Below are 14,021 nucleotides of genomic sequence, written 5' to 3'. Positions count from 1 at the left end.
TATTTTTCTTAATAAAAATCTACTAGGTCTGCCCGTCTGTAGTTCAGGGACACAAGTATATACAGACTTAGTTGCTTACTGCCTATGTGACATTAGGCAAGTCATTTAACCTCCTCATCTGTAAAATGAGGGGTTTTGAACTAAATTACTTCTAAGGTTCCTTCCAGCTTTAGATCCTGTATTCCTAACAGGTGCCAACTTTCAATGTCCTGGGAAATTATAACATATTATATATTGCCTTATGTGAAGAAAACATGATTTCCAAATGTAAAGCCATTAAGAGTGTCAGTTTCTCACAGCTGATTTTAACTAATTTTCTGGTTGAGACAGAAAAGACTCTGTACTACAACATTATCACATATCCACGGGATTAAAAAATGCCCTGAGATACCCAAGTATTCAAAGAAACCAATTTAATGCTTTATCCATAGGATAAATTAAGTGAATGTTTGTTGAATGATTGTTAAAGTTCATAGTTCCTGACTTCTCTAAGCCAACACTTTGCTTCATACCACCATTATTTCCTCTACAAACCTTCCTCTTTAAGGGATTTGAAATAAAATTGACATTAATTTTACTTCTGGAAAAGACATGCTAATGGACAGTCTTATTGTTCCATTCCCTATCCCTGTGATTTTCCAGGCCAAAACCCTATACTAAGCATTGGAGACACAAAGGAAGGCCACCATGGTCCATGAAGTTATATGCACTACATATTTTAATTCCTATGATGATAATAATGCATCTTATATTTCCTTCGGAGTCAGCTAGGTGGCACAGTGCATAGAGTGTTGAGTCTAGATTCAAGAATACCTGAGTTCAAATCCAGACTTAGATACTTACTAGCTGTGTAACCTTAGGCAAATCTCTTTTTTCCTCAAATCATATCTGTAAAGTGCTTAGCACAGTGCCTAGCAGGTAGCAGGTACTATATAAACACTAACTATTATTACTATAAAACGACTCATGTATATGCATATATATTTCAACAGTCTATGATTTCATCCTTACAAATAGTCTTTCTCCCAACACAGATTATAATCCACAGCTTATTATTTCATGTGTTGCTAAGGCCAAAAATAATTCATTATATGGTGACCAATCCTCTGTTAATGAGCCTCTAGGCTAGTTCTAGGACATAGGCCTAAAATCCATCACCAGGCCTTTGCTCAATGTTTTTTCAGGTTACTTAGGCCTGCTAGAGCTTGTGATTTATTGGCATAACTGTGAAGGACCCAGAATCAACTCTGTGTCACATGAAGCATCTGATTTGGACTATAGGGGAGGATACCCCTGTCTACACTTTCTTTTACCCAAGTGATATGCTATATTGTCTGTGATATGTTTACATTGTTTTATAGAAGAAACTGATGCTTTATGGCATATTTTTATTGTTACCTTAATGTACAGTAGGTATAAGAAATTAGCTTAAATGCTTGCTTTTGTTGCTACAATGGTTATGCTATTTTTATGAGAATGTAGGTCAGTTTGTTTCAATAATTTGCTTATTATGGCTAATGTAATGCCAATGCTGTTATACTTCATCACAGGTTATAATTGCCCTTGCAGAGAAACACCGATCCCATATTCCCTATAGGAACTCCATGATGACCAACGTACTGAGAGACAGCTTGGGAGGAAACTGCATGACAACCATGATTGCTACACTGTCATTAGAAAAAAGGAATATAGATGTATGTTACCTCTTCCTATCAGCAATCTCAGGCCTGGTTTGCATTGTTAGAAGAAGAGTGGGTTTGAGGAGTCATAGCTGGATTTCTACCTTTCCTGTGGGGTTGGGACCTGCCCACCTGCTATATGTCCTAAGGAATCAGCTTCTTTCTGTTATCTATATACATCCTAGTCACCCTAATAGAAAATTATAATTATTTATCATGTACTCATTTTGAGAAATATCCTTTTTACTCAGCTTCTAGAAGATAGCTACTGGATTAATTCATAAATTCAATGGACTGAGAGAGTTGTTCTCTTAGTAGGCCCTGTCTGCCTTCAACCTTGGTTATTGAGACTCTAGGCAGCTTCAAGCCACTGGTGCAGTATGGTCTGGCTCACATAGATTGCCTCTCAACCCAGGATCTCCCGGTAGTGGCCAACAGGTTGTTTATATATCCTGTGCTTCTCTCACCAGCCATTGTTGAGTCTGGTCTGTATGAGGTGACGAGGCAGTCACTGACACTTGGAAACATGAAAAAGAGGAGGCTTCTGAACAAGGGGAGGGTCTAGCAGAATGCATGGGAGGAATTCACATTTGCATAGTGCTTACAGGAAGAAAGGTTTACCTGTCCTCCTGGCAATACTGTGAGGTAGTCTAATGCTGTTAATCCTATTTGGGGCTCCTACATTTCAGGGCTGGCACTTGACTCTCATCCCTCCTGATTCAGTTCTCAGGATGCATTTTCTTCTGAACCTGGTGCCTCCTTGCACATCTAATGTAGGATAAAGTAGAGACCTGCTGCTTTTGCAACATTTTCCCCAATGCATTTGGAAATTTTGCAGTTGACTAATTATAACTTGTAAAAAAATTCATTGATAAGATCAGTAGGAGAATTGTGGCTCTTTAATCACTTCTCTTAATGCAGCATATCAGAAGGGATCCCAGTTTTAGTTACCACTTAGAACAACAGGATCTCCTCCATTTGGTGTACAATGATTATTCTATTAAACCAAAATAATAACAATCAACATGAAGAAAAATCTAGAATAGTGGTCTCCATGGTGGATGTAGGTGTATCCAAAGGGAACATGGCCTGACCCCAAGGAATGTGTTATCAACCAATCCAAGAGTGGAAATTTAGGTGACAATCACCCTCAGTACTATAGCTAAGTATGGTGACTGTATCTAACACAATCACACCCCATCCTGCTAAAACAGAGATCAGCAAACTACTTCCCAAGGGCCAAATCCTTCCCCCTGACTGTTTTTGTAGGGCCAGTCACCTAAAAATATTTTTTTTTAACATTTTAAAATACAGTAAAATTTATTTTAAAAGTAGAAATGAAGAGATTTGATAACCCATCTGATCCATCCAGTGAGTGAGAAGGTGGACTCAAAGATAATTCAGAAGATTTGAATTTGAGTGGCTGGATTTGAATATGAATGGCTGGAAATATGGTCTTGCCTTGACAACAGGAAAATTTAGAAAGGGTTAAGTTTCCAGGGGGAAAGAGGGTACAATTAGATCTGGGTCCTGTTGCAATCCATCCATGCCTGTGCATTCTATGTGACATCAATCCATGTCACCTAAAATGAAAAGGACAAGTTCAGAAAGAGATTGCCTAGAAGGGGGAGGGAAGAGTGGGAGGGTTTAGGTCAGGTGTCAACATATTATATGTGGATAAATCCAGCCTGCTGCTCAAATCCAGTTTGCTTGTGTGCTTTTGAATAGTTTCCACCTTTTCATTTTAGGTGTATATGAGGGGAAACCATGACATAGTGGAGACCTGACAAATTAATTTTTCTAATATTAGGTCTGACCATGTCACTTCCTTACTCAATAAACTCCAATGGTTCCCTATTGATTCTATGATAAAATTTTATTTCATTTTATCTCATCCTTTTTAGTTCCTATTTTTGTGTCAGTTTCATGGTGTACATAATTCTAGACCAGAAGCACATGTGTATAATTTATAAACGAGTTCTTAAAATTTACATATTAGGGGTTTATGATCCAAAGTTGTTGGTACCCCCCCCCAGTGGGGTGAATAATCTAAAATATTTGGAGACTACTGCTCTAGATCAAGGACCTTGTAAAAATTAATATATTAGCTTTGTCTCCACGTGGTACATTCATTCATATTTTGGGTATGCGTTTTAAGCTGTTTGCAAAAATAAAGTTTGAATAAGAGAGAAAATCTCATCAATGATGACACTTTAAAGAGATATGTTATTCCTCTAGGAATCCATATCAACTTGCAGATTTGCCCAGCGAGTAGCCCTCATAAAGAATGAAGCTGTTCTCAATGAAGAGATTGACCCTAGACTGGTAAGAAGCTTTTAGTTGACTTTCTTTAGGGAGAAAGATACAGCTGGGCTGGACAGATTTCTGTTTCTTTTCATGATGAGTCATTCCTCTTAGCTATGTTTATATGCAGGTCACTTGGTCTTTTTTAGAAACATCATCTGCTTTAACCTTCTGGGGATAATTATAATTAACTTCCTTTTGTAAAAGCTCATAAAGTAATGGGAAACACTAATGGTCATTAGTAAAGAGAACCATACTTTACATAGTGCTTGTTATTTTTCTTAGGAAATTTTTTAGGGGATAAAGACTTGCCTTAGAAATAGGTTTCAGGAATCAGTGATTAGTAGCTTCTGATGATAAAATAACATATCTAAAATTTAAAAAACCTATTTCATTAGAAAAAAAAAAAGAAGTGCTTATGTTGATACAGAAGTTATCCTCTGTCCTTGAAGGCAGTGTGGGCAGGATCATGTGTTCTGAGTGGGCCTACTGAAGCAACATGACCTGGCTGCATAAATGACCTAGTTTTCTCTTTTATGCATTCGGAGAGTGTTCTATAAAACATCACTGAATGTTTAACATTTATCATTGTATCAGAGATTCTTTTTTTTACTTGTATTAAAATTCGGATGACACTGCTATTCATCTATATGCTGCCTTCTCCAGTAGTACCTTTTCCCTTCATTTTCTTAGGAATAAGGTGGATCATTAAATCATGCACATACCACAAGCAGTGTGTGATCTCTCAAATCAGAATTTCTGGGTGAGGCAAGTGGGTTTAAGTGACTTGCTCAGGGTCACAAAGCTAGTAAGTGTCAAGTGTCTGAGGCCAGATTTGAACTCAGGTCCTCCTGACTCCAGGGCCGGTGTTCTATCCACTGCACCACCTAGTTGCCCCCTTTTTAAAATTTTTAAAAATATTTTTATGGGGCAGAGTATATATTCTAAAAAGCCAAACTAAACCAATCCATTGATGAGTCTTTCCAGATTTAAGCTGTTGATCAGATGTCAAATATTTAATTTATGCTTGAAGCCTAGTCAACATTGCAGTGTCGCCAAGAGATTGTTCTCCCCTAGCTTTCATTGTCTTCAGGAAAATAGCCATAGGACATTGATGTAGGACTTTAATGAAGGATAAACTGAAATACTTGCCCTAGGTCAGTTAATTTTCCTGTTTTCCTTCTCTTCTCCTAAAAATTTTTCATTCAAAGGATAAAGGAAAATGCTCATATGGTCTTTGACTATTTTGATAGAAGTATATTTTTCAAATCAGGGAAAGTGACCATAAGACCTGCTTATACCATACTTCGAGTGTCATGCTCATTTTAAGAAGAAGATTCTTTAAGAAGAGAATGACCAGGGCACTGGAGACCATGAAATATACAGATTGGTGAAAGGAATTGTTAGCGTTTACCTGGAGAAGAGAAGGCTTACAGGGAGACATCATAGCTATCTTTGGGTATCTGAAGGGATGATATACAATGTAAGGGGAGAAACTTGAGTGAACCCCCTCCACTAAAATCCTACATGATGTCTTATGCTGAAATGGAAGTTATCCTCTGTTCTTAAAGGCAGTGTGAGCAGAACGTATGTTCTGGCTAGGCCTGCTGAAGTGAAAAGTCTTCAAGTATAGGTAAGCTATATTTCTATTGATGGAAAATCAATAGTTAGAGAAATTTATCACTGGGTTGGCCATAGAGCAATAAAATTTTAGGTAACAACAAATTTAAAAAACCATCAACTAACGATATTGTTTCAGTGAAGAGAGAAGACTTAAACCCTTAAAATTCTAGATATTTCAGGTATTCTAGTATTCAAATTCTATGGCAAAACAAATAAAATTGATTAGTGGTATTACTAATAACTGGTATTTATTTAGTACTTGATGGTTTCTGTGGGCTTTCACCACTATAAGTCTGTGAGACAGATAGTACAAGTGTTATTATCATTTTACAAGTGAGGAAAGGCCCAGAGTGGTTAGCTTGATTCTAGTCTATCTATTAAGTGACAGGCCAGGAACTAGAAATAAGATCTCTCATCACCCAAAGAGCTCCCAAACATTTATTTTATATGCATGAGAAGATAATTGTCTATTCTAAAGAATGTAATAAAAGCAACAACAGGGTCAACTTTGTATTATAACTGAGATCACTCAGAATCTATCTTCATTCACCTCCCCCCACCCCCTTTAGAACTCAGGAGGTACCAGATAGCGAATATACAGGGAGCAGGAATGGAGTCAGGCACTAGTTATAGTAGGTGATATTTGCAGGAGTGTATCATGTCTACCTAAAGCAGGTGTGACTGAGTAGCTTACAGGAATGGGGATTGTTCACTTCTCAAAGATTATGAACATTTGGTTTTGATTTTTATATTTTATTTTGCTGACAGATATAATATTGCCACTGACCGACATAATAGTGCTACTAGGTTTGACCTCTTCTGCTTAATAAAGATTAAAAAAATATATAATGTCAATGCAAATTTTATACAGCAAAAGATGAAACTAATGAGTCAAATATTTTCTTCTCTGTCCACTGACTACCATTTTTCACTGTTCATAGCTTCTAGGTAGTATATTTTGAAAGGGAACAAAAATAAAAATCCCACAGCATTTTAAAAATTATTTTAGCTTTAATACTGGGAAAATTTCAGGACAGTCTTTACTTAAAGTTACCAAGTTCAAAGTCTGAGACTCTGAGAAGGCTTGAATTTTTCACTCACTGTCTTGCTTTGCCATCTGTAGGTTATTATACGTTTGAAAAAGGAAATCCAGGAATTGAAGGATGAACTGGCCATTGTCACTGGGGAGCAGAGAACAGAAGAGCTCACACAAGTAGAGCTTGATGAGTAAGCTGTAGACTTTTTTCTTCCTTTCTGTTAAGTGAGAAAGTTAATGTTAACGTCTTTGTTGGCCTTAATGTTATGAATTCACCTCAAAGCACCACTGTCTCTGGGGACAGTCTGAAAGTGCATTTAGGCGCCAGTTCAGTATGCCAGCTTTCCATGAAAAGCTGGACGAGGCTGGCAGGGTTTTTGCCTCCTCAGCTTTGAGGAAGTAAAGAACAGACAAGCTAGAGGATGAGAATCTCTTTCCTATGCCAGCTGAAGAAAGGGGGGGGTTGTAGAATAATCATGCCCTTTAGAAAGAGACATACCAAACACTTCTGAGCTGTGGAGCGGAGATCTGAAAGGAAGTAGAGAAATGTCCTTTGTATTAAACAGCATCTTGCTGTAGCTAGAACACGAATTTATCCCATGCCAAAGAAAGCTTTTCCTTTTAATAAATAGACCCACATGTTATAATTTGAATGATTTAAACCATAATGAAAGCATGTATCAAGGGCTTTACACCAAGGTTCTGCCTTTCATGTTCTTTAGATCTATCGCCTTACAGCCGATCCCTCACACTGGGGAGCTTTCTTGCTCTCACCGATGCGGAGCAATTCCTGTTGTTGCTTTTCTTATAACTAAACATTTCTTGAGTGCCAATAATGCGCTAGTTGTGAATGACAATGGGGTTCTCTATTTCTAAGTAAGAAATAGAAATCTAATGACCCAAGACTTCTCAAAAGGTGTAATGCAATTTTAATAGTTGACCCTCCCTTTGACAAAGTAGGATGTTGGATAAATATGACCAAGAAAGAAGTTCCTTCTTCCTCTTTTTAAAAAATGATTATTTGAAAGCTCCTGGAAATAACTAGAAAAGCCTCCAGCAGTCTCTAGGTACAGCTCCTATCACTTTAAAAGGTCTAGATCCCTTGGTGATTCCTAACATTTTGGAGTTGAAGAAAGCAATTGTTTACTCTTTTTTTTTTTATAGTTACATTACCTTCTTCACCTCCCCCCAAAAGAGACGTATTTTTCAATGCCTTATTTTTAATTATAACAGTTAACATTACCATATGTGAATATGAGGTTACCAAGAAACTAGAGATAAGAATCACTGCCCTCTACATCAGTCAGTCTGTAAGCATTTATTAAATGCTGACTGTCTGCTATACACTGTGCCAAGCACCGAGAATATAAACTCCATATGATAGGAGTGAATCTTATTTAAATCTTGAATCTCATCTAGTGCCTAGAACTGTGTCCTGCATGAAAAAGATTGTCTCTCAATATATATTTGCTGGATGAATGTTGAAAGTTGCTAAATGAACCTATGACAGTATGGAGCAGTGGAAGAAAGGCTAGGTGTAAAGCCAGACGAGCCAGGCTTGAAACCTAATGTGTCACTTATTACCTGTGTGACCCTGAACTAGTCATATAACCTCTTTGGATTTCAATTTCTCCATCTGTAAATGAGGAAGATTGGATTCAATGATTGGCAAGGTTCCTTCTAGTACTTACATTTGTGATCCTACAATTAAAGTGGTAATCTGTTTTTGTGGATTTCTCTTCAGAGAGCTATGGGTGACCCATGTTGAATTATGGTCAACATAGTATTGCAAAACATTCTTTCAATATATGTGCCTGCCTTTCACCTAAAAGCAGAGAACTCAGACAAGACCTTGAAGATTTTTTGGCCAAAATCCAACCCCACATGGAGAGATCTCATATAAGACATCTCAATTTCTTTAAAAAAATATTCCTCACCTTCAACTTTCAACTTTAATTGGAAGAGACTTCTAGATAATTTTATAATAGACACTCAACCCTTTAAACATTTCTTCATATATTTTTTAAAATATAATTAGATTTTATTTTTAAAATTTTTTCCAATTACACGTAAAGATATTTTTTGAAGTCTAAATTTTTAACTTCCCTTCCCTTCCCTCCCTTCTCCTGAAACCAACAAGCAATCTGATATAGGTTATACATTACAATCATGTTAAACATATTTCCACATTAGTCATGTTGTGAAAAAAGAATCAGAACAAAAGGAAAAAACACAAGAAAGAATAAACAACAAAAACAAAAGTGACAATAGTATGCTTCAATCTGCATTCAGATTCCTTGATCTTTTCCTGAATGTAGAGACAATAAGTCTTTTGGCATTATCTTGGATCATTGTATTGCTGAGAAGAGTTAAGTAGACAGTTAACAGTTAATTATCATGTGTTAAAACAGTTGATCATCACACAATGTTGTTGACATTGCATACAATGTTCTCTTGGTTCTGCTCATTTCACTCAGCATCAATTGATGTAAGTCTTTCCAGGTTTCTGAAATCCATCTGCTTATCATTTCTTACAGCACAATAGTATTCCATTACATTCATATACCACAACTTGTTCAACTATTCCCCAGCTGATGAGCATCACCTCAATTTCCAATGCTTTGCCACCACAAACAGAGCAGCTATAAATATTTTTGTACATGTGGGTCCTTTTCCCTTTTTTATGATCTTTTTGGGATATAGACCTAGTAGTATTATTGCTGGGTCAAATGGTATACACAGTTTTATAGCCTTTTAGGCATGGTTCCAAATTGCTTTCCATAATGCTTGGATCAGTTCACAGCTCCACCAACAGTGCATTAGTGTTCCAATTTTCCCACATCTTCTCCAACATTTATCAATTTCCTTTTTTGTCATATTAGCCAATTGTATGGGTGTGGGGTGGTACCTCAGAGTTGTTTTAATTTGCATTTCTCTAATCAGTAGTGACTGAGAATATTTTTTTCATATGACTGTAGATAGTTTTAGTTTCATCATCTGAAAACTGCCTGTTCATATATCCTTTGACCATTTCTCAATTGGGGAGCGACTGGTATTCTTATATATTTGATTCAGATAGAAGGCCTTTGTCATAAATACTGTCTGTAAAAATTGTTTCCCAGCTTTCTACTTTCCTTCTAATCTTGTTTGCCTTGGTTTTGTTTATGCAAAAACTTTTAATTTAATGTAGTCAAAATAATCCACTCTGCATTTCATAATGTTCTCTATCTCATCTTTGGCCATAAATTCCTCCCCTCTCTATAGATCTGACAAATAAACTATTCCTTCCTTTTCCCCTTTATGTCTAGATCTATGAATTTTTACTTTATTTTGGTGTATAGTGCAAGATGTTGGTCTATGCCTAGTTTCTGCCATACTATTTTCCAGTTTTCCCAGCAGTTTTTGTCAGAGTGAGATCTTATCCTTGAGGCTATAGTCTTTGGGTTTATCAAACAGGAGATTGTTATATTCATTTACTGCTGTGTTTTATGTGCCTAACCTATTCCACTGATCTATCTCTCTATTGCTTAGCCAGTACCAAATAGTTTTTATGGTTGCTGCTTTATAATTTAGTTTCAGATCTGATACAGCTAGGCCACCTTACTTTGCATTTTTTCATTAATTGCCATTATATTCTTGACCTTTTTTCTTCCAGATGAATTTTGTTATAATTTTTTCTAACTCTATAAAATAATTTTGGTACTTTGATATGGCACTGAATAAGTAAATTAATTTAGACAGAATTGTCATTTTTATTATATTAGCACAGCCTACCCATGAGCAATTTATATTTTTCCATCTGTATAGATCTTATTTTATTTGTGTGAACAGTGTTCTGTGACTGTGTTTATATGGTTCCTGGGTTTGCCTTGGCAGATAGACTCCCAAGTATTTTATATTGTCTTCAATTGTTTTAAATGAAATTTCTCTTTCTATCTCTTGCTGCTGCACTTTGATGATCATATATAGAAATGGTGAAGATTTATGTCAGTTTATTTTATATCCTGCAACTTTGCTAAAGTTGTTGTTTCAAGTAGTTTTTTAGTTGATTCTTTAGGATTCTCTAAGTATGACATCATATCATCTGCAAAGAGTGATAGTTTTGTTTCTCTCCTGCCTATTCTAATTTCTTCAATTTCTTTTTCTTCTCTTATTGCTAAGGCTAACATTTCTAGTACAATATTAAATAATAGTGGTGATGATGGACATCCTTGTTTCACCACTGATCTTACTGGGAATGCCTCTAATTTATCCCCACTGCATATAATGTTTGCTACTGGTTTAAGATAGATACTGTTTATCATCTTAAGGAAAGCTCTATTTATTCCTATTCTCTCTAATGTTTTTAATAGTAATGGGTGCTGTATTTTGTTAAAAGCTTTCTCGGTATCTATTGAGATAATCATATGATTTTGGTTAGTTTTGTTATTAATGTGGTTGATTATGTTGATAGTTTCCTAATATTGAAGCCGACCTGCATTTCTGGTACAAATCCTACCTGGTCATAGTGTATTATTTTGGTGATAAATTGCTGTAATATCTTTGCTAATATTCTATTTAGAATTTTTGCATCAATATTCATTAGGGAGATTGGTCTATAATTTTCTTTGTTTTTGCTCTTGATCTATTTAAGTGTTTATTGTTAAGTGGAAGGAACTATGAACTTTGTTAAAAAACAAAACAAAAAGCAGTTTGGCAATACAAAATTTCATTTTATCATAAATTTAGGTGCCAGACATAAATTCCATGCATAAAACTAAGGTTAAGAGTAGGAATGAGTATTCTTAATACTAACTTGTTTTCAAGCCCTTCTAGTGATGGGTCAAAGCATATGAAGGGATTTGGGGGATTTCAAGGCTAATCTAAACTCTAAAGTAAGCTTAGAGCTAAAGGACTTGCAGATGCAGCAGGGCTGGGGAAATATGCGCTGATAGGTACTGTCAGGAAGTCTGGATAAGGCCAAAAGAGACCTAAAAACTTGGATCACAAGAGACAAAAGTCTGCAAGTCACTCCAATCCTCATGGAAATTAATAATATAAAACCCTACTTCTTCCAAACCCTTCGTCAAAGCTCCAAAAGTGGAAACATGAGCTTTGCTTTTTGTTTCCCTTCCTGAATACATACCCTATGAGAATTAACTAGGGCAATGCCCCCAAAAGTAAAGATTGGCAAAAATACCCATTGTTGTGATGGTCGTTATTATTGTTAGTAATCATCATTGAATAGTGGAGCATGGGAGCATGAGGCATAAGTAGGAGATGGTCATGGTGCTGAATAAGGTATTGCAAGGAATTAGAAATGTTCTCATATTATTTATTAGATAGATATTAGAGATCAGGTCCCTTTGCTATTGAACTACCATAAACACAGAAATAAGGATAGGAGTAGGGTTGGGAAAATAGATTTTCCACAGATTACAGGATGAATTGAAGTTATTGTTTTTGTGCCAAAGCAAAAACTATATATAAGCAACATTAATATATCATTTTTGTCCATAAAGATAAAATATAGTTAATGTTATTAACCACTCCATTAATATCCTGGGGTGGGGAAGGGAATTACAGGGAGAAAAGAAGTGTACTTATTTGATTACATAAACTCCTGTGGGATAGTTGAAAATGGTAACTTGTTCAGGATGAGGGGAGATGAGAGTTTTGAACATATGACAACACAATTAAGTCAAAATTCTTAGTTGACTGTTGCAAATAATGTTATGAGAATATGGGTGAATAGTGAGGATTGGAGATAAAACTCAAGGAGTCATTTACCGGTGTGGTAATTGTAACCATTTGAGAATGAGTTCTTCAATAACCTCTAATAGAAATGGAGGCCAGTGAAATCTCTGACTTGACTGGACCACCACACCTGCTTTCCTCTTGAATAGTTAATTCTGACTAAATCCTGTTTCTTTACTGACATACATTATGCTCTCCCATGCATCAGTTTGCATACTTAAGCAAAATCCTTTAAGTGAAAGATTTTCCAGAGAAAGATTTTTATTCCTTGATCAAAATTTATATTGTCATAGAATAAATAGACTAGGCAGAAATTTATATGAAGGTGAATAGCACTTCTGGGGATTTCCCTTCTCTACTTACTTAATAATAGATAATAATAGAGTTACCTAGACTTTGCTTGTAAGCTTATCAAGGACAAAAACCATGTTGCTCTGACACATCATTATAATGTTTTCTTATAGTTCATGGCATTCTATGCTATGCATTTAGTGGATGCTGAATGAATAGTGATATTTAAGAGAACTTGTACATTAAAAATGTATGAAAGTCACAGAAGGGGGTGTGTCTAAGGAATTGAGTTCTCTACCTTTGCCAGCACAGACTTGAAAATCTGATTTGCCTTATTCAAAGTACAGTTATTTAAACCCAATCCATGAGAAATCTTGGAAGCATAGTTGATAAAGTTATGGACTTAAAGTCAGGATGACTAACTTCAAATCTTACCTCAGGAAATTAATTACTACCTATATAATTCTGAGTCAAGTAACCTAAGCTCTCTATGTCTGTTTCTTTATCTGTAAAATAGGGATAATACAATAGCACCTACATTACAGGGTTATTGTGAGATCAAATCAGATGATATATGTAAAGCACTTTTCAAATCTAGAAGCACTATAGAAATATTACTACTGCTACTACTACCACTACTACTACTACTACTACTACTACTACTACTACTACTACTACTACTACTACCTTCTCATTCCACTTTCTCCCAGTACATCCCTTTCTCACCCCTTCATTTTTCTGAAGATCATTCCAATGTAATCAACTCACATCCATTCTCTGTTTATGTAGTCGTCTTCTCACTGCCCTAATAATGATAAGGCTCTTAGGACTTGTATCATCTTCCCATATAGGAACCTTTTTAAGTCGCTTATGATTTCTCTGCCTATGTATCTCTTGAGCCTTCTATTTGAATGTCAGATTTTTCTATTCAGCTCCAGTCTTTTTATTAGAAATACTTGAGAGTCCTCTGTGTTTCATTAAATGTCCATTTTCCCCCAGAACAAATATACTCAGTTTTGTTGGCTTGGTTTTCCTTGGTTGTACTTCTAGTTCCTTTGCTTTTCAGAATATCATCTTCCAAGTCCTCTGCTCTTTGAATGTGGGAGCTGCTAAATCTTGTGTGATCCTGGCTGTGGCTCCATCATATGTGAATTCTTTATTTCTGGCTGCTTGCAGTATTTTTTCATTGATTTCGGAGCTCTGGAATTTAACTATAATATTCCTGGCAGTTTTCATTTTGACTCTCAGGAAGTAATCAGTGTATTCTTTCAATTTCTGTTTTTACCCTCTAGATCTAAGATACTGGGGAAGTTTTCCTTTATAACTTCTTGAAATATGATATCTAGACTCTT

The 14,021-nt window shown here is 35.8% G+C and overlaps 1 protein-coding gene across 1 annotated transcript in view; it reads left to right on the top strand.

Moving 5' to 3' along the window:
• KIF6 (kinesin family member 6) overlaps nucleotides 1-14,021 on the top strand; it is a 511,996-nt gene that overhangs the window by 191,045 nt on the left and 306,930 nt on the right. The window contains exons 8-10 of the mRNA XM_044004953.1: nucleotides 1,551-1,694; nucleotides 3,918-4,004; nucleotides 6,730-6,833. Coding sequence (XP_043860888.1) covers nucleotides 1,551-1,694; nucleotides 3,918-4,004; nucleotides 6,730-6,833 — 335 coding nt within the window. The remainder of the gene's footprint in view (nucleotides 1-1,550; nucleotides 1,695-3,917; nucleotides 4,005-6,729; nucleotides 6,834-14,021) is intronic.

The sequence above is a fragment of the Dromiciops gliroides genome, chromosome 4, assembly GCF_019393635.1.
Source record: "Dromiciops gliroides isolate mDroGli1 chromosome 4, mDroGli1.pri, whole genome shotgun sequence".
Lineage (NCBI taxonomy): Eukaryota > Metazoa > Chordata > Mammalia > Microbiotheria > Microbiotheriidae > Dromiciops > Dromiciops gliroides.
The sequence above is the reverse complement of the archived record's forward strand: the minus strand, read 5'-3'. Positions and strand labels throughout refer to the sequence as shown.